This window comes from Numenius arquata, chromosome 1 (genome assembly GCF_964106895.1).
Source record: "Numenius arquata chromosome 1, bNumArq3.hap1.1, whole genome shotgun sequence".
NCBI lineage: Eukaryota > Metazoa > Chordata > Aves > Charadriiformes > Scolopacidae > Numenius > Numenius arquata.
The window spans coordinates 31966897-31985476 of record NC_133576.1 but is presented as its reverse complement, the minus strand read 5'-3'; the positions used below and the strand labels follow the sequence as shown (position 1 = coordinate 31985476).

The window sequence follows — 18580 nt, the reverse complement described above, 5'->3', positions numbered from 1 at the left end:
TTGTAAATAAATGAGGTTCACACAAAAAAATATGTTTCTTCATCTGTTTCGTATTTGGGGACCCAGAAGGAATGAAGTTGTTACATACCCAAAACACCCAGTAAGTCAGTGTCTGAGTGATATTTGTTGGGCTCTAAGTTCCATCTATGTCCCATATGTGCACTTTCATAGACCTCCTCTGCATTTGGATTAGAGAATGACTCCTTAGAAAAAGCTCAGAAAACAATTTTGTGCAAAAATAATCCACAGAGGTAGAGTTCTTAGAATTATTTTCAAGTTCTTACAGAAAAATTCTTCTGCCACCAGAATGACTTTTTGGTCTAAGTTTCTTTTGCCCATCTCAGTGCCTTTAATTGCAATTGAGTGACACGCTTAAAAAAAACCAGACTGTGAGTCTCTACTGTGCTGTACCTGTAGTTACTCTGCTTCCTAAATTCCACGTAACAGAGTTGTCAGTAAAAATAACATCGGTTGCTTACGTGTAAATCTGCTGATAGCCAAAGAGAGAGGGAAATAGATTAAAAACCAGTCCCAACCCTTAAAGACCAGAAACCACCCTACCTACTGAAGTCATTCAATAGGAGGAGTCATGAATTGCAGAAGCTTGAGTACAGCTTTCCTTTCTGCTTCCTTCTCTACATGACACTTACTTCATTAGTGGCATTCAGTTAGGTTAGAAATCTAGCACACTGTAAGGAGACACTAGATTTGCCACTTACCTGTGGATATTACGTGTTTCTTTTTCTCCATTTCCACATGCTGAAATTGTGTTTCTTCATCTGTTTGATATACTGGGTGAAATCAGGTAAGAACCATTAGCTTATTATTTGTGATGTAGTCTTTTGGCTTTATTCAAACATGAAAAAAGAATATTCCTTCATTTAAACGGACCAAAAGATTAAAACTCGCGAATTATGCCTAATGGAGCAGATTAGTAAAGAGAATTTGATCACTTTGAAACCGAGACGTATATTTTCATTTTAAAGTAAATAGAACAAAGCCTGATACTTTATCTCGGGCTGTACTTTGCACAGAGAGACACTCAGGTATGTGCACTTTGTACAAAGTAAACAGGTAATTATGAAATAGTTTTAATGTACTAATGTAAGTTTATTGTTTATTGCTGGTTTGATAGGTTGATGGGTTTTCAAATTATGCATTATGCATTAAATAGCAAAATTTAGTTACAAAAAAGTCGGCATGCACTTCAGATTTCCCCCTTTTCAACCACAGAAGATACTTACAATGCTTACAAACGTACATAGGAAAGTTAAAATCGTATATTAACTGAGTTATACTGCATATGTAACTGCCCAACACTTACCTGTTTGTTCTGACTGTACAGAAAGGTGTATGTGAGTACTCCCACAAGAGTGCACAAAGGGCAGCTGGGTATTCCTTCCAGTAATTGATCAGAAATAGGAGTTTGAAAAACCTCCCCTCAATGACTCCTCCCTGAACAATTCCAAGTATTAAATCTATAAATCTATTTATAGTACTTATCTAATTCCACAGTAAAGACATCATCTTTTCTTTTATTTCTCTATTTACTCTTCAAAGAATAGCTGCTGTCATTTCACAGCCATAAGTAAATGAGTTGTTTCCTTTCGACGTTTGCCAGCTAGTAAATAGGTTTCACCAGTTAATTTCCTTGTGATGGATTTCTCACTCCCGTGGACCAGACTGTGTCTCTGTTTTATGTCACTGGCATTCCACTGGCTTTAGAAGAATTAATTCTTATTTCTGCCAATCAAATTATAAGAAATAAAAACACTGAAATGGATATGGAGGAACATTTCAATAATATCTTAGCATGAATCTTTTACATGTTAGATACGTAGGAGTGAATTGGATTTAAGAACAATATTAGGCAAAACTCAAAGAGTTTCATGTTGTAGCTTTGAATCTGAAAAGTGAAAAATGTAATTAAGTGGCTGTTTATTATAGTTTAGTTTTGTATATGACATTTGTGTAATAGAAATTTTATTCTAGTTTTATTGTCATATATCATTATATGAAAACTAGAGATTAAATCTGACACATTCTATTAACATCTCAGTATTATGTCACATGTATGACATTTTACCAGGTTCTTGAATATTATTTTCATTAAATTCAAGACAACTGCAGCCGAACAGCTCTTAATTTCAGAACTACATCTTGGATAATTCTCAGCAATGAAACTGTATCAGTAGTTAATAACATTTCCAATAACCTCAGTAAAAGTTACTTAAATTATTCAGTGTCTAAATGAGAACGGTGATATTTATTTTGAAATATGGGTAATTTTAACTTTTCCCAAAGGTAATAATTGTAGCTATTGTCATAAGGTGATGATAGGCATGAAACTTTTGTCTGGACAATTTAAGACAGGAAGATTCAGGCCATTTCTAACACTCTGTAACTTCAACCCTGCTCCACTTTGGAAATGTCCATTATTATTATGTCCAGTCCATAGGTGAGTGGTCTAGTCATTGCAGGTACATGGTTTGGTCTAGAGGTGATTGGTCTAGTTCCCTAAGTGAATTAGTTTCTTTACCATATTAAGTGCTGTACTTCACATAGTGTAGCTTTGTCTAGGTCTGCACTGTAATATCAAATACGTTTTTTAGATATGTTGTAACCTCCCTGCACTTGTCCTTTGCAGCTTTATAAACTGGTGAGGGGTCTATGTCTACCTCAGATGTGCAAATGCGGTGGATTCGGTTCTGCCTGCTAGCTACTTGCTGGGAAAAGGAGAAGAGACAGAACTGCCTCTCCTGTAACTCAAATATTTTGAGAAATTCAAATTACTTTTTTTTTATTTATTTTTTAAGGAACTGAGTAGGCACTATCCCTCTTCCTACTTTTGCTTTCTTGAAGTTGACTGACTCTTGTTTTACAAATTTGTTAATGACAGGAAAATTGAGAACCATGCCATCAAATTATCAGAAAAAAGCCTTGTGTAAAGTAGCATAGCCCACTAGAAGTCAAGAGATTTTCAAGTCAAATTTCTTTGGCCATAAGCCAGCTAACACCACAGCGAAGGTGAAGAGGTCATATAGAGGAACTGTGACAGGCATTGGTGGTTTACCCAGAATCCTGAAGTGGCTTGTCCACACAATGTGACCTCATCAGCCAAAGGATACTTTTTAAAGCATTAACTTTTGATGTTGATAAGCGCACAGGGGGAAAAATTAAGTCTTTTTAGACTTTTTTGAAAATATCTGTCCTCTTGATGATCCTGACTTTGTATACCATAACTGTCCAAGTACAGAAATGCTAAATACTACAGTTTTTCTTGTGCCATTATGTACATTGACCTTACAGATTCTTATTTTTTCAAACTCAGAACAGGATCCTTTGTTTCTTCTTTCTCTGTTTCTTGGTAATGCTGTCCTCGCGGTGATCCAAAACTAGGGAAGAGTTCTGGGTCATCCCGTACTGTCAGGCAACTGTTTCTTACTGCTAGATGAAACAATAAGGTCTGAGGATTGGCAACTTTGACACCCTGGCCAAAAGAGGAAGAAACGACCACAGTGGTCTTCCTGTTTATACAGCATACACTAGTTGTGAAAAAATTCTGAGAACCTAAATTTGATGGTTAAGCAAAGGATCTTATCAACACTAACTATTAATTTGTATTTATTATGGAGAAAATATATGGTTCAGGAACAATTAAAAAAGTTAATTTTGTATTTGAAGGGTTCAGAGGAGCATAGTGGTATCTGCAGAGTCTTTAGTTAAACCATCTCCTCATTGTTCAGTGCACGTTCTGGCTCCTCATTCCAAGGGTCTGGAGGGAATAAAATGGAAGTTCTTCACTTTTACTAGAAAAATGTGGAAAGAAAAGGGAAGAGGTGGTATTTCAGGTGGTCTAACCCATCAAATGACAGACTAAAATTTTCATCTTTTTCAGATGAGGAGAAAAAATGTCCTGAATTTACAGATCTTCATATAGGCAATGCTTTGTCTGGAACAGAACTCCAAGTCCAGCTACTGCTATACACAAGGGAAAATCCAAATTGTTCTGAGAGACTCATTGAACATAATGTTACTGCATCTGAGTACCTTAATACCTCCAAGAAAATTGTCTTTGTTATTCACGGCTTCAGACCAACGGGATCTCCACCGGCATGGCTTGGTGACATAAAGAAGCTTTTACTGTCTGCAGAGGATATGAATCTCATTATAGTTGACTGGAATCGTGGTGCTACAACTGTGAATTATATAACTGCTGTTGAAAACTGCAGAAAAGTTGCAGAAATACTGAAGAACTATGTTGACCAGATGCTGGTAAGGCAGAGAGTTGCATCTGTTCTGAATAAGTATAAATAGCATAGCTTGGGTAGGAATGGGTATTTAAAATATGTCTAAAGAGAAGCCCAGTGAACAATATCAAATGACATTTCTTTACCGAAGTATTTCCTAACTTTGCATGCAGTTATTACTGCATATCTTTAACTCCACCTGAGTTCTTATTCCCCTTTCACTGAACTATGTCTAAGAGTGCATCTGATTTCTTTAGCCAGATGGAAGTTTTAGGTCTTCTGGAAAGAACGAATGCACCAGTGGGGAGGTGAAATGAGAGTTCTTCAAATAGTATGTAGCATTAAATTTTACAAAAACATTATACTACTCTTTTCACTATAAACTACTATAACTAAAGATTTTAAAAGAAAAAGGAATCACTGACAGACCTATAAATACTTGTTCCAAAATGATATAAACTTCTTGATTCTAGAGGGAGTTGATGAAAAAATTGTTGATGCCAGTGGTCTTAACCTGGCTTTAAATTTATTCCTTAATCAAATGAACAAAACATGTTATCACCTCGTTTATGGCATTGTTATTTATCACTTTATTTTTCTTTCATTCTCACCACTCTTTTCCCAGCCATTCTCAGAAATTTTGAATGCTGGGCAGTAAGAAAATATTCCTGTGGAATTTGAGTAAAAAACCCAGCATTTTGAGAAAGGATGAGATGAAAGAAGAGAGACCCTAGTAGAATGTGCCCTCTGGGACTAGATATAGTGATAATAATTCATAATTGTGACAGTAATGTTCTTGTTATGGAATAAAAAAATAAAATGGGACTATAAGAACAATCTCCAATGCAGAGTAGGTTAAAAAGGTGTATTTTGCAAATTTCTTGATGCAGATTTTTGGTTAATTGCTGGTTAGACATCCTGACAAAGCAATGACTGCAGAGCATGCTTGGGCCAATCTTGTGCAAGTCATCAAAGTGGTGGTGGTGGGGTATGCTGTGTCCCACAGCTATCAGTTTCATATTTGCAAGCTGTTGTGAGGCCTTTGTTAATTCATTTTGAGATACTGAGAGTATTTCAGGTCCCACATATCATACCATCACTTTGCAGAGATTCTAATAGGTCTGCTGATCAGAGTTCTTCAGTATTTTTTAAAAAAAAAACCACAAACCATCACCTGCTCTATAGAATGGGCATCTTAAGGCTTTTCTGCAGGTGTGCATTTGGCACCATTATTCAGCAAATCTGTGGCATAAGTGTTAATGGTATTATGTTTTAAATTTATTTTATTGGAAAGATAAGGCGGAGGAGATTTTTTTTTTTTCCTAGTTCATAGTTTTGGTTCATCTTTCTTGTGTGAATATCTTCCTCTTCCATCCCCATGCTCTCCCTTCTAACTAATGTGACAGTTTGGCAGAAATGTGACTCAAGCTTCCCTTTTACATTTTTCTAGTCAAAGAATTTCATAATTACCACACTATTTGACTCATACAGAATGTCAAACTGAAAAGAACTATGTAATTCCCATTTGTTAGAGAGTTAGAAATATAACTTACTGACAAAAAGTGAAAACTTAATCAGTCTGCTGATGTCTGTTCAGTTAACCATGTGTGTGGTTGTGGCTTTGGTTTGGTTTTTTTTCCCTTGATAGGTAGATGGAGCTTCTCTTGACAGTGTGTATATGATTGGTGTTAGTCTTGGAGCTCATATAGCTGGTTTTGTCGGCCAGAAGTATAATGGCAAAATTGGCAGAATTACAGGTAAGGCTTTCAATCCCCATACATTCATTATAATGTACCTTGTATTCTTGTCATAACTGCAGATCACATAGATGCTAGCACGGAAATATCGACAAATGAGAACTGATTATTTAGTAACATGCAGAAGTAACATACATACAAAGTTAAATGACATACTACCTGAGTTTCTGTCTAGTTGATGGAGCAAGCCAGGTCCCTCTGAACCGAAGTTCAGAAGCTCTTGGTCAGACTGCAGGAACCAGGCAGAAGGATTTAGTGTCAGTTGGAGGTATCTGACCATGGTGCAGGCTTTAGTTTGTTGAGCTGTCTGCTACAGGGAGCTTAAAGCAGGTGTCCAGCCTGTGTATGGATACTGCTAACTAGTACTTGTTACATCGTCAGCATTGTGTTCTGCAGGAGTGGTGCATGCTGTGAAAATCGGAGTAGCCTCCTGTGGGTACGTCCTTCAGGACCAGGGTCGCATGATGTTTGGGATTAACTTTTAGATGTTGGTTCCTAGGGCAGAATCCATTGCAGAGTGCTAATTTGGGTGCACAGGCTCCATATACTTCTTGCAGTGAAAGAGCAAAACTCACCGCAGCTACTGTGTTGAAAAGGAAGCTGGCTAAGCTAGCTATCAGAAAGGTGTTAAGGAGAGAAGGGACTGTTGGATACTGATAGTGTTTAGGATCTAAAAGAGCAGCTATTTTTGGGTTGAAAGGAGGCAGTTACCTCCCCTTGAGATTCATAGCTCCAAACCCTCTTTTCAATTAAAATTTTCAATTTTTTTCTCAAAATGTAAGAGGAGCCAGTAGCCAGCCTGAAGAAAGGGAATTTTCTTTTTTCAGTGGTGCCCAGTGACAGGACAAGAGGAAATGGGCACAAATTTGAACATGAGAAGTTCCATCTAAACACGAGGAGGAACTTCTTCACTTTGAGGGTGCCAGAGCACTGGAACAGGCTGCCCAGAGAGGTGGTGGAGTCTCCGTCTCTGGAGACATTCAAAACCCGCCTGGACACATTCCTGTGCAACCTGCTCTAGGTGGACCTGCTTTGGCAGGGGGTAGGACTAGATGATGTCCAGAGGTCCGTTCCAACCCCATATTATTCTGTGATTCTGTGAATTAGAGACTCCTCCCCTTTTCATAGAGCAATCTGAAAGGCCATTTTCTAAGAGTGTGTTAGGCTCCAGTTGCATTCCTTTGGTTAAGAATACTCATTTCCACTTTACATAATCCCTAGAGTTTGTTGGCATCACTGATTGGGGACAGTCTTGATTGCACTGCTAGGCTAGAAGGTCTGTGTCCTTTCTGTACACTAACAGGGAGCTAGTAGATCCATGTAATTTCTGAACTCAGATGCTCACAGTTGAATGGAATTATATTAAATGTTTCAATCACTTTCTTATTATTACAGATATAGATGAATAAAGGCAAAGACTGGTCCAAACTGGTCCAAACACACAAGCCTCATAAATTCTTATGGGATTGTTTTGATATTTTTTTTTTCAAACATGTTGAGCCACTGGCCCAAACTGATGTTGGAAAAATAAGATTTAAAAAAAAAAAAAGAAGAAAAACATATTTTCTTTTTCACTGTTTGGAGGTTTCTGAAATGTAAAACTAATATATTGTGCTTTTTTTTAATGAAATACACAATAGGAATTGTGTATTCTGGGAAGAAAGACAATAATAATTCTCCTGAATCGGAGATACTGTTGCTGGATTCGGAGATGCTCCCTAATGCTGTTTGGCTTACAATTCATCTGGAGAACGGGGAGATGAGCACAACTAATTAGGGGGAGAGAGAAATTAAAAGATATGGGTTGATCAGTCTTGTGTTAGGAACCTTTGTTTGGCTTAGCAAGTTGAAGAATGGAAACTTGAGAAGAATTGTGCTGGTTTTTATTTTTTTTATTATCCCAGGAAAATGAAAAGTCATTGATGAATAATGCTCATATGTCGGTTTTGTATATATCTGTAGAAACAGACCCCAGGATTTTTAATGTTAGTGTTATTTTTATTTAGGTCTTGATCCAGCGGGTCCTTCGTTCTCTCGAGAACCACCAGAAGGGAGACTGGATCATACTGATGCACAATTTGTTGATGTAATCCATTCAGATACTGATGGTAATGACGCAGCCTTTCCTATTTCAACTTGAGGAAATGCAGGAAAAGCAAAAGAAAAGGGATAAGCTCTTTCAGTAACATCCAAATAGTGCTGCAGAAGTATATTTTGTGTTATCAGGTGGATTCCTATGCTGTTGCTCTCTAATGATGTGTATACTTTTGAAATCACACTGAATGTTATTATGCCTATTAATCAAAAACCTGAAACTCAACTTTGCTAATTACTTAAACAATGATGGGCTGTTCTGTTCAGTTCTGACATGAATAGCCCTGTTATTGAGTGAGTGACTGAACCTGAAAATATTGAAATAACATACATGTCCAACAGCTAACTGAAGGCATATGTAGATAACCATATAATCATGAGTCCACTTAATGTCATGCAAAAGTAGTGGTTACACCACTGTCATTTGTCTTGTTTGTTATAGTGTATTCCTTCTGAATATGAAAAAAGTCTGTACATTGAATAAAGCGTGCCTATTACATTAATTTATGATACTGCTATTTGCAAAACAGTTTAGAATTAACATTCTTTTGCTGTGCTAGTGTGTATGAACACAGAGATTGTAAGCATGTGATTATCGCTGAATTAGTCCCTTCTGAGACAGCCAGTCTCAGCTGTATCACGGTAGTATACTACAGATCCCTGCTTAAAACTCTATGTCATGTTATTGTAAGGTTAAAATGAAGAACATTGTAAAGTCTGCTTCATCTGTGCTATAATCTGGTTTAATTTTTTTTCTCAAAACCATAAGTAAACCTTTCAAAGCTACCACACTTGTCCCATTATTTATGTAGTTTCATATCGGTTTCTTTAATAATATTAAAAAATAATCATTTTACTATACAAATTTATATGTGAAGCTGTAAAATACCAATTTTTGTAATGTTCCAATTATGTGAATAAAGATAATGTGTGGTAAAAAGGAAGGTGAGTCAGATTGAGCTAAATCTTAATCATGATCTTTTATAGGACAGGTACAGATTTTTCTGCTTTGATATACTGCTGATATTAGCGTAGCTCAGAACCCAATGTCATATGAAAGAAACAGAAAATCTTACTCTAAAGAAAATTACATTGGGAAAGAATTTTGGTTGCTGGAGACAACATGAATTTCATAAACTTTGTGCAAATAATATCTCAGCTACAGCACTAAATAGTTGTTTCTGTTCTTTCCTTTTTCTTTTGTGGCAGTAGGAATCTTACACAAATTTGAATATATTTGTGTACAGCATTTTACATGTGTACAATTTTCTTAAAAAGCAAAAACCCATGGATTTTAACTCATAATGTGACTTCCATTTACAGAACAAAAGAATAGTATAATTGCAAAAGTTTTCTTAAGACCTTCCTTATTTTGTAATGAATGTAATAATAAATGATTGACTGCATAATTCTGTTTATTGTTTTTTGATTCATGATGTTTTTCCTTTAGTACTAGGTTTCAAGAAGCCTTTAGGAACCATTGATTTCTATCCAAATGGAGGAATGGATCAGCCTGGTTGTCCAAAAACATTATTCAGTGGTAAATAAAAACATGTTCAATTAATGAGAAAAGAGTTTGAGATCAAATCAAAAAAGGTTAAACTGAGTTCAATAGACACTGCACATATTCAGTAATATGGGAGCTGAGGGCATAGTATTCTTTCTTTTCCATCCCCACTCAGAAAATGAGAAATAACAAAGACATTTGACTTTTTTTTTTTTAAATTAAATAAAAATCTTCCTATAAGCATATATTTCACCATATATAAACATATTCCACCATACCATCATTAGTGGTATGATGGAACTATATTATGATGTTATATATACAATCTGCACATAGTGATCATTATTTTTCTGTGTTTTTACATGGCTGGGCATGGGAAAAGATGTTTGTGTCCAAGTGGTTTGAACAGGATCACTTGCGTATGACATGGAAGACAAGGCTTTCAAGTCTTCACTGTGTCTTAGGTTCCTGCTGGTTGGCAAGGATGAATTAGGTTTTGGACAGGTCTTTTAGGCTCTAGAATGAAAACGGTTCTATGACATGACCTTTTGCTGCATGATTTTGCTTATTTCAACCTCTATAAATTTTAGGCAAAGTTGCTGCCCACTGTTCTTGTTCTTGTTCTTGCTCTTTTTGGATATGTGTATGACTAATTTTCTGTTACTAAACTGCACACTGCTGCTATGAATTAGAGCTGATACAAAAACATAGGGCTCCCACGTGTGTGCCTGTGACTACGGGAGAATCCCTTAAGACTCAGGATCATCTTCATCTGTACAATTCCCCTACTTTGTTTAGCTAGAAGAGGAAGGGATTTATTACCCCCCCCCAAAAAAAAAAAAAAACAGAGAGAGGAATCTCTGAAGTAATTTTTCTGCCAAAACATTCTGCACTGGATGCAACAAGGTGAATTTTAACTCAGACTCATGCTTTATGACACAAATTCTGTGAATTTGATAGGACTTTGTAGACTATTTCTTGCATATAAAACCCTGTAGACTTTTCTCTGTACCTGTAATATTCAAAAAAATATTAAATTTCTTCTTCTTGTGCGTGTGCATCCATTTTTCACACTTGGTGGTCAACTAACCAGAGAAGAAAAGCATGGCTAACTAAAAATGACTCGGGTAAATGGGATTACTTCGATAACAACATTTCTTTCACAAAGAAAAATGGTTACATATTCTTTGTATATTTTGTTTTTTCGTTCCTGAAGGATTTCACTATTTTAAGTGTGACCATCAAAGATCTGTCTTCCTCTTCTTATCATCTTTGAAAAGAAGGTGCGACATAATAACATATCCTTGCAACTCTTACTCGGATTACAAGAGAGGAAAATGTGTTGATTGTGAAGCTTTCCAGCCAATGTCCTGCCCAGTAGTAGGTAAGCATTACAGTATCTGCCCTGGGCTGGGTGGGACTTTCCAGGAAATCCAGACTAGCTCTTTCTGGGGCTACTCCAGAGATCTGTGGTATCATGTTAAGGGATCTGTAGAGACTGATCGCGTGCAGAGCTGCATGCTATTTAAAGCAGTTTAAAGTTTATGGCTTTATCTGCTTTATAGTTATCTCTGTTAGACACAGGTGCTGAATGTTCCTAGCCTTTGATTATTATACTTTCCAGTCTGAAATGGATTCACAGAGTATTTCCTCTCTACAGAGAAACTGCTTCTACTTAGTCAATCACTTTAGACACACATCGTGTGTTATCATCCCTAGAGTACCTGTGGTTTTTATTTAAAAGTAGCAATGCTTATAGCAACATCATGGTTTCTCCGGCTCATCTTTTGGAATCAAGCTTTTATTTGGAGGGGTTTTTAGTTGTTTGGGCTTTTATTGCTTTTAGAGAGGATCTGGGGACAGCTTGAAAACAGCCACAATAGTGTGAACATTTCCTGGTTGGCAGGGTTTTCTGCCCAGGGAAGTGGTTGAATCACTATCCCTGGGGGTATTTAAAAGACATGGGGTGGCTTAGTGGTGGACTTGGCAGTGTGAGGTTAACGGTTGGACTTGATGATTTTAAGGGCCTTTTGCAACCTAAGTGATTCTACGATTTGATGATTCTATTATTTTATGGTTCTGTAAATATGTGGGCTACTTTTTTTTATCTTGTTTTTATTACTTCTGCAGGAGTTTATGAGCAGTATTTTTTTGTAGTTAGTACTCTAGACTAAATAGATTCCAACATTATGACAATTTTAGCGATACTAATATAATAGGAGAATTAAATACTTGCATGCTACATTCTGTTATAATCAGGGCATTCTTGTGTTTTCCAAGTCAATTTACTTTCTCAGAGAATGTTTAAGAAAATTAAAGCCAGATCTGTCACTCTGAGTGAAGGGTTTTTTGTTTAATTATATGGGTATCAGGATTTTGCTAAATGTCTGAAATAAAATATTTAAACTTTGGATTTCAGGTTATTATGCTGATAGATGGAAAAATCTGTTAATCCCAATGGGTTCACCAACGAAAACTTATTTTGATACCTCGGACCAAGACCCATTCTGCAGTGAGTGGCTGAATACATATAGAACACACTCTTTATGAAATGTTATGGCTGTTATTTGTTAACTGATCTGGAGTGAAAGCATGTTAAAAGTAGAAAGTTACTGTTAGCTGCTGTGTAAAATGGTGTAATAAACCAAGTGTCAGGTTACAGACTGGAGGAAGAAGGAGAATGATTGTGGCAGAAGAGTAAGCAATATGTGAACTGAGAAAGAAATGTGACTTTAAAAGTAATGGAATGGGCTGCCAAGAGGAAGAAGGAAGCCAGAAAATGAGAATCAAGTGACAGGGAAAAAGCTGGACTGAGAGAACCTGCTTAGATGGGATCAGTGCTGCCATTTTAGGAGAGCAAAAATGGGAAGTGAGATTGTGTTGGCTCAGGGACAGAAAAGAGACACCTCTATGTTCCACCCCAGGAGGAGGGTGCCTCGCAGGCAACTAAAGCTACTCCAGCTTATAAAAGTCCATGTCTCCCTAGGAGTAAAACAGCGAGGGAAAAACTTCACTGACTGTTTCAGGTTTATGAGGGCACAGCAGAGCAGGTCAGCTCCATGCTGGTGCAGAGAGAGTGCCTGCCCCATGTACCCAGCCTGTTTTCCTGAGGCTGTGGGCCCCCTAGGGGAGGGGGAGAAGGGGCTGGAGTGTGGGAAAGCAATTGGATGCCTCTCCTCTTCCTCAGCCTTCCCCATGCAGTTTTTCTAGTATCCACACAGAGGTTTTGGCAGGTTGGCTTCACTGGAAGATGGGTGCTTGGAAGACCTGTACTGCTGCACCTGCTCAGGCTGGGCAAGCAAAGCATAGGAGTAATGTCTCTTCAGCTGTTACCACCTGATTAATCTTCTCACCTAGCTAACTGCCCACTTGGCCTATACATAAAGTTTGTGCCAATGTTGTTCCTCCTGTCTCCCTGCCAGTGTACCTCAACAGTTTTCTGGACATGTCACTTTTCTGGATAATGTGATAGTGCTGCTACACTAATGGCTCAAATATCCCCTTTGCAGAGCTTGCCAAAAACTGTTAATCAAGTTAAAGCTTGATTTTCCATTTTTTCCTTAGGCAGGTCAAACTCTTCATGGTAATTCTGATGGTAGCTTTCTGATATAAATCCTTTCCATGTAAGAACTGAAGGAAATGATGCACTACTTACACAGAACTCCAAGTAGCAATTTGGTAGAACCTAATTTTTGTGAACAGCCTTCTTATTCTGCTTTGAGCTGGTAACTTGGAAGCACAGAGTCACTATTCCTATCATCAAGTAGTGGATACTTTTAATAGAGTTATAATAGCAACTGTATCCTGCTGAGGTAATTCTTTGAACCTTATTATTTCCTATTTCTTTTTGCAGTGTATAACTACTTACTGGATATTACTACCTGGAATAAAAACATTAGGAGAGGTTTCATTAAAGTTAAAATAACAGATTACACTGGAAACACACTAGAATCAGAGATGAATAGGTATGTTGTGCTTTGCATCTTAATCTTTTTTATCACTTTATAGGAACAATTTTCTGAGTTTCCTAAACATTTTAATTTGCTGACTTGTAAGTCAAAATAGTATCATGAGGTTGTTAAGACTTGGCCATGGCTCCTTTTCCTGGATATGGCTCAGTGTCAGGGGCATTGCTCCTCACGCTGAAATCATCCTCTCTCCATTTATGAACTAGCCCAGGTCCTTGCATGGTACTGGTTTGAATCAAGTTCTAGGTGCCCTTGTTCTGAATGCTCAAAGTTGATACATTTTACAAGATTTCTGATTTTAATACCAATGCTTAACAATAATGAATATTACTCAGATAACAAAACCCTGACTAGAAATAATATTTTTCTTCAGTGAAGCTTCAACGTTTCAGCAGTATAAGAGAGTCAAAATACTAACTGGATTTTACCAAGACCCTGACAAAATATCAAAAATTTCCTTGACCTTTTCTACGAAGACTTTAATCGGTCCAAAACACAAGCTTAGGATTCTCCAGATGAGGCTGAAGTCTCTTAATAATCCAGAAAGGTAAGTGTTTGTCATGTATCAAAGTTGTGTATCAACTAAACTGCTCAGGATGTTTCCTCAGAAATCTCCCTAAATAATTTTTTTTAATCGCATATTCCTAAATGCATGAGTATCCTTCTCATCCTACCTAGGATCAAATTTGTCATGTGGAAGAGCTGCTTTGTACATCAGCATTTAGTGCACAGCACCCTTGTACCTGTAGATGTCACGCATGCTGCTTGTTGCAGCAGGCTGCTGCTACTGTTTGGGTCACAATGGGTTTTCAAGGACCACTTACTTAATATAAACCAGCCTGAATTACACTCGCATGGTTAAGTTCTCTTCCAGGAGATAAATTTTATTTAGCACTTTTCTGATTTTAACCATGTGTCTGTACACAGCTTCTCACACTCAGGTATGAAATGGAGAACTTCAGCTACTTGTGAGACTGGAATAGGTTTTTGGTCTTGTTGCTGAAGGTAAAGACCTTCCAAGACCAAACCACAGTCTATGCTTGCCTACACTTAAAATGAAGTCATCTGCATTTTTTGATAATTAAGTGTAATTATGAAGCTCTTATTAATTATTTCTGGTTTTAAGTACTTCAGCAGTATTGCCATATGTTCAGTTTTTACATCTCCAGAGTTAGTTGTACAATAATTAATTTTTCCATTCGCATCTTGTGCAAATAATATATTACATGGAAGAGGTAAGAAATATCCAGGAGTAGCAAGAGTACTTTATTTTAAAGTTGTTACATTTATTTGCTTACTATGAATGGCAGATTAAACAAAGTCAGAATTCAAAATAAAACCTAATAATGGCTATCAAATGAGTAATGAGTGGGAATAATATTACAATATGAGTAAGTCTTAAGTCAGTATGTATTGTTAACTTGAGAAATAATATTAAGGCTTTCTGATTTGGTATATGATAATAGTCTGGTAGGAATTGGGTATGATACTTTGAAAAGTTAAGAAACCTTGTTAAATTAATCTACTATTTCACATTTACTAGGAAAGAGGAGATGGGTGGGAGAGACTTAGGAAGAAATAGACTGCTTGGTAATCAAAATGGTACCCCAGAAAGTATATACATTAGACTTTATTAACTTGTTGAAGGCCACAATTCTCAAGCTGTCAGTTGAACTGGAATTATTTTATTTAAAAGCATTTGGTGATAAGAGACAGTCAAAGCTTTAAATCATACTGCAATTTTTTTTCTCAACCCAGTGATGATAAATCAGATGATACATCTCATGCAAGCCTATCAGCATTCAGGACTTTTCCAGATTTAGCAAATAAGGAAGATTTTTAGTGAACAGCCCTTACTGATTCTGAGTTTTCATTCCTGTTACTCTGACTCTTGTTAGTTTTAAAGTAAAATGCACTTGATTTGCTTTAATATAGGATCCACTAAAGTCCTTCATCGAGCCTCATCAGATGGCAGTCATAGAGGCATTTCAATAGTTTTATATAGCAATGGAAAATAGTGTATTAAATCCGCACGTGAAGGTAATTTAAATGCAGAAGTTACAACACTATTGGTTGTATAATTACATAATTGCTCATTGTAATTGTAACCATCTATATTTACCTTATTTAGTTACATATAATTACAACAATTACTTGAATACGGGGTAATCAACTAGAAACTACATTAAAAATATTTAAATTATTCATATAACAAAGTAGTAGGTAAAAACCAGGGGACAGGTGCAGGGATAAAAGACAATAGGAGTCTCAGCCTCCCCAGATCTGGATTAAGAGCAGACAGTAGGAGTTGGCAGAATATCACTGACAATTGTCTGCTGGGCTGGTCCATTATTCATACAGATGATGTCTGAATGTGGGAGTGCTAAAAGGTACTTATAATTTTCAGACTGTTCTTCTGGTCTCTGAGATAAATTGTTCCTGCTCACCCATAAAATCAGAAACCTTTCCTAACTTGTGTGAGTCCAGTTTTCAATTCTTTCAAAAAGCTTTTGTACCTGTCAGTTTGAATTAAATTGATGGGGAAGGTGAATGTCTAAAATATATTGACCCCAGCCACCTTTGGTTTTTTTAACCAAAACAAGAACAGGAGTAATAAAAAAGACGACCTTATTAATACCTCTACTGAACAAGAGAGTGTGGCATGCCCTTGCTTTTTAGTAGACAGCTGAGGAGACACATGGCATGAGAGATTACGAAAGCCTCACCTAACAAAAAAATTATTTGTTTTTCACTCCTTGTTGGTGAACTGAGGAACCTGCTCCTAGCTCAGGGCTCCTCTCCCATAAGACATTCCTGGTAGTCAATAATCACAATCTTAGATGAATTGCACTTCAAATGAGATACAAGATGTTGGAAACCATATGTTTTTATTTCTAGTATTCATCATTATGTTCGTCTCAGCATTTATCCCCTGTGGTCAGGTAGAGCCCTTCCCAGGTGACAACTGCTGTTAGAGAGCTGGCTGTGCTAACACATTGTGCTGCTGTTTTGCAAATACTGTTGCAAATGTGCTAAAATACAGCATCGATTTGTTACATGAGCTATTGAAAGGCAACTCAGAAAATGGATGCATGTAATAATCTTACATTGCGCTTGTTGGAAATTTGTCCTGTGAATTCTTTCACGGTATATTATAAGGACTTTTAAAATGCTAGCAATTTCTGTGCTTTTATGTCTTTTTTTTTTTCTCCCTCTACAAAAAGAATGTAATAGTAAGCCATTAAATTCAAATCAAAGCAAGTTGTGGATGAAGGACTGGATGAAATTCTATGCTTTGCATTATACAGAATACAGGAATTTCTCTTGAACTTCTTAGTCATAAAGTCTACTATCTCAGCTTTGTCGGGTTCTTAAAGGGCCTCATAGTCTTATACAGAAATCCAACAGTCTTTTCACATACAGACAGGTTGGAAATCTCACACTAATGGGCAACAATAGAACTGCCTGGTGGGATGTTCTTTCTCAGGTTTTGTCCTTTAGCTCTTTCACTGTACGCTACATCTCAGTCCAAGGTGGATTGTATTGTACATGATATCTGTGAGTTCAGAGTAACACAGAAGATAATTTTAAATAAAATAAGTATGATAGCTTGTATGGTCTTAAAGGTGCCATCAGAGGGTGTGCTAATCGTTTGCTTGTTCAATACAGCTCTCACCATCTATCTATAGTAGTGCTTGCAGGGCAGAGCTCTGACCTACCCTTGCCCTAAAAGGCAGAGCATCTATGTTGACCTCAAAAAGCAAAATTTTGTGTGTGTGACTGCCCTTGTGACCTCTGTATGTGTTCATGTAGTATTATGCAGTTCTGAGTTTTCTAGGTGTTAAGATGACAAATCACTCTCTTGCATGAAACTTTCTTATACGTGCTGTCATTGCAACTGAAAGAGAAGATATGATGTGGTTTCCTACTTTGCTCTGTGGAATGAAAGCAGATAAACATTCATACTTAGGAAACTCAAAATAAATTATTCAGGCCCAGTTGTTAGCAGGAATTGGGCTCTTCCTGAACCATTGTTCTAAAGAATAAATTTGATTGCAGATTAATAGCTTTAAGGGATAAAGTATTGCGTTTTCATATTTCATACTACTGTGATACGTTTCTTACTCATGCCACTTTGCACCATCCAGCTGATGTCCTGGTTGTTGTGCACAGTCTGGCAAACTAGCGATGCATAAAATAGAGTGTAAACGTAGACAAGATGACATTTCTTCTTGTCCTGAGTACTGTCTCTGAGAGATGGTAAATACTGGAGGTTTAATAATTCCAATACCTAAATATTTTTCTATAAATGTTAACTTTTTCTATTGTGCACATTATTTTCTTTATCTACTTTTGTAGGCCGCAGCTGTGCAGATATGATTTTGTACTGATGGAGAACACTGAACTGACCTTCAAACCTATCCCTTGCCCAGAGAGGGGTACATGAAGAGAGAGCTTCTACTAACTTAATGTCTCTTACAGCAGTGACATTTTGATTCTTCCTCAGGACAAAGACTGCAATGAGAAAGGAAATGAGATAAGCTAGATTTATTTTCAAGAGTCTACCTGGTAATATGCATTACTTGCTTTGAGTGCCCTAGGGTGAAAGCAATTGGAAAGTTCAGGTATCTATGTATTTGGGAAATTTGAATAAAGTATATGTGTCATGGTGGAGAACATGCAATGGTCTATTCATTATTATTTGTTAGCAGTGAAGCAACTACTGAATTAAATATGAATTATCTGCATAATCCTGGCACATTATTTGTCAAGTCATACATATATTTAATTATTTATTATTTGTAATGGTGTTTACATGGAAACATAATTATCTGTCTACTAAGGGAATTTAATATACTGTACATGTGATCTACAGATCTAATACACAGCAGTTTTGCCATGCTATGTTCATTGGATAAATGAATTCACATTTTCTCATTATGTAATATCTCAGTCCCTGAGAACTGGAACAATAAGATTTGTGGGCACATATGTAAATTTGCT

General features: G+C 36.8%; 1 protein-coding gene across 1 annotated transcript; it reads left to right on the top strand.

The window, feature by feature from the left end:
• The first annotated feature begins 756 nt into the window (after positions 1-756).
• On the top strand, positions 757-18023 carry LIPI (lipase I). The gene is made up of 10 exons (XM_074146802.1): positions 757-805; positions 3899-4275; positions 5899-6007; positions 8014-8115; positions 9552-9641; positions 10825-10992; positions 12028-12120; positions 13462-13573; positions 13950-14123; positions 17936-18023. The coding sequence occupies exons 1-10, from the start codon at positions 757-759 to the stop codon at positions 18021-18023; spliced, it is 1362 nt and encodes a 453-aa protein (XP_074002903.1).
• The last annotated feature ends 557 nt before the right edge of the window (positions 18024-18580 follow it).